The sequence below is a fragment of the Mandrillus leucophaeus genome, unplaced genomic scaffold, assembly GCF_000951045.1.
Source record: "Mandrillus leucophaeus isolate KB7577 unplaced genomic scaffold, Mleu.le_1.0 Scaffold1276, whole genome shotgun sequence".
Taxonomy (NCBI): Eukaryota; Metazoa; Chordata; class Mammalia; order Primates; family Cercopithecidae; genus Mandrillus; species Mandrillus leucophaeus.
The window spans coordinates 274,360-275,966 of record NW_012101165.1 but is presented as its reverse complement, the minus strand read 5'-3'; the positions used below and the strand labels follow the sequence as shown (position 1 = coordinate 275,966).

General features: G+C 35.2%; 1 protein-coding gene across 1 annotated transcript in view; it reads left to right on the top strand.

Annotated features, from left to right (window-relative positions):
* AGBL3 (ATP/GTP binding protein-like 3) overlaps positions 1 to 1,607 on the top strand; it is a 146,141-nt gene that overhangs the window by 48,323 nt on the left and 96,211 nt on the right. The window contains exon 7 of the mRNA XM_011972153.1: positions 510 to 1,289. Within this exon, the coding sequence (XP_011827543.1) occupies positions 510 to 1,289 (780 nt within the window). The remainder of the gene's footprint in view (positions 1 to 509; positions 1,290 to 1,607) is intronic.

Sequence of the window (1,607 nt, the reverse complement as noted above, 5' to 3'; positions counted from 1 at the left end):
TGTAAATAGTTATCAAATGCAGTTCTTGTTCTCAAATAGTTCAAATTATGTAATCTATGTGATCATATTAATTTATCTGTGTTTAAATCTCTCAGTGATAGTTATTTTATATCCCTAGTTTTAGACTGTAATAGATACGTATGTCTGAAGTGAAAAAAGAAATGTTAGACTTTGCTTCAGTTTTGGTAACTCTTTAATAATTTCTTATATAGAAAATATAATTAGGTTGAAATATATAAACTTTTATCAAACACCTGTGTTTTTATGTGCTCTCTTGAATTACCAAGGAATACAAAGGATTTAGAATTAGCATAGAAGCAGTTTCTCATCCAATAAAAGGGAAAATTTCAAAACTTTTATCTTTTACATTGTTTTCTAACAAAGCTTTCTGTGAATGAGTAAAAATAAAATAATTTTCCTTATTTAACTAAAAATTTTACATTCATTTTTTATAAAATGTCATTTTTACATTCTTACGTGCTTTTTTCCCTTTCTTTCTTGTGTATTAGGGCAGAATATGAATACCAACTGACTGTACGCCCTGACCTCTTCACAAATAAACACACCCAGTGGTACTATTTCCAAGTCACTAATATGCGAGCAGGAATAGTCTACAGATTCACTATTGTCAACTTCACCAAACCTGCTAGTCTTTACAGTCGGGGTATGCGCCCACTGTTCTATTCTGAAAAAGAGGCCAAGGCTCATCATATTGGCTGGCAGAGAATAGGAGACCAAATCAAGTATTACAGGAACAACCCAGGCCAAGATGGGCGCCATTATTTCTCTCTTACATGGACATTTCAATTTCCACACAACAAAGATACCTGCTACTTTGCTCATTGCTATCCATACACTTACACCAACCTGCAAGAATACCTTTCTGGCATCAATAATGATCCAGTACGGTCAAAGTTTTGTAAAATACGTGTTTTGTGCCACACGCTTGCTAGGAACATGGTGTATATTTTAACAATCACTACCCCTTTGAAGAACTCTGACTCAAGAAAGCGGAAGGCTGTGATTCTGACTGCAAGGGTCCATCCAGGGGAAACTAACAGCTCTTGGATCATGAAAGGCTTCCTAGATTATATTTTAGGAAACTCAAGTGATGCACAGTTGCTTCGGGACACTTTTGTCTTCAAGGTGGTACCCATGCTGAATCCAGATGGTGTGATTGTAGGAAATTATCGCTGTTCCTTAGCTGGACGGGATTTAAACCGTAATTACACATCTCTCCTGAAGGAATCTTTTCCTTCTGTATGGTATACCCGGAACATGGTTCATAGGTAAAATAAGCCTCAAATTACCTCTCTGCTTATTTAGTAAACTTAGTAGTAAGAATTTTGCTCCCACAATCTCATTCGTTTTACTGTAACTTCTCAAGATAGTCTAACTACTAAATAACTACTTTATTTTTTCCCCGTTATTCACAACTGTAATTCTATACCCTTCTGGCATTATGCCACTGGATTCACTAACCTCCCCTCAAATAATGAAACACATTCTAGAATGTTTTGATGACTCGATGAAACTAATCAGCTTTCATATCCCAAATTTGGCTTCTTGCTAAAGATAATGGTAGCACTGATGTTTAAAATAATTTT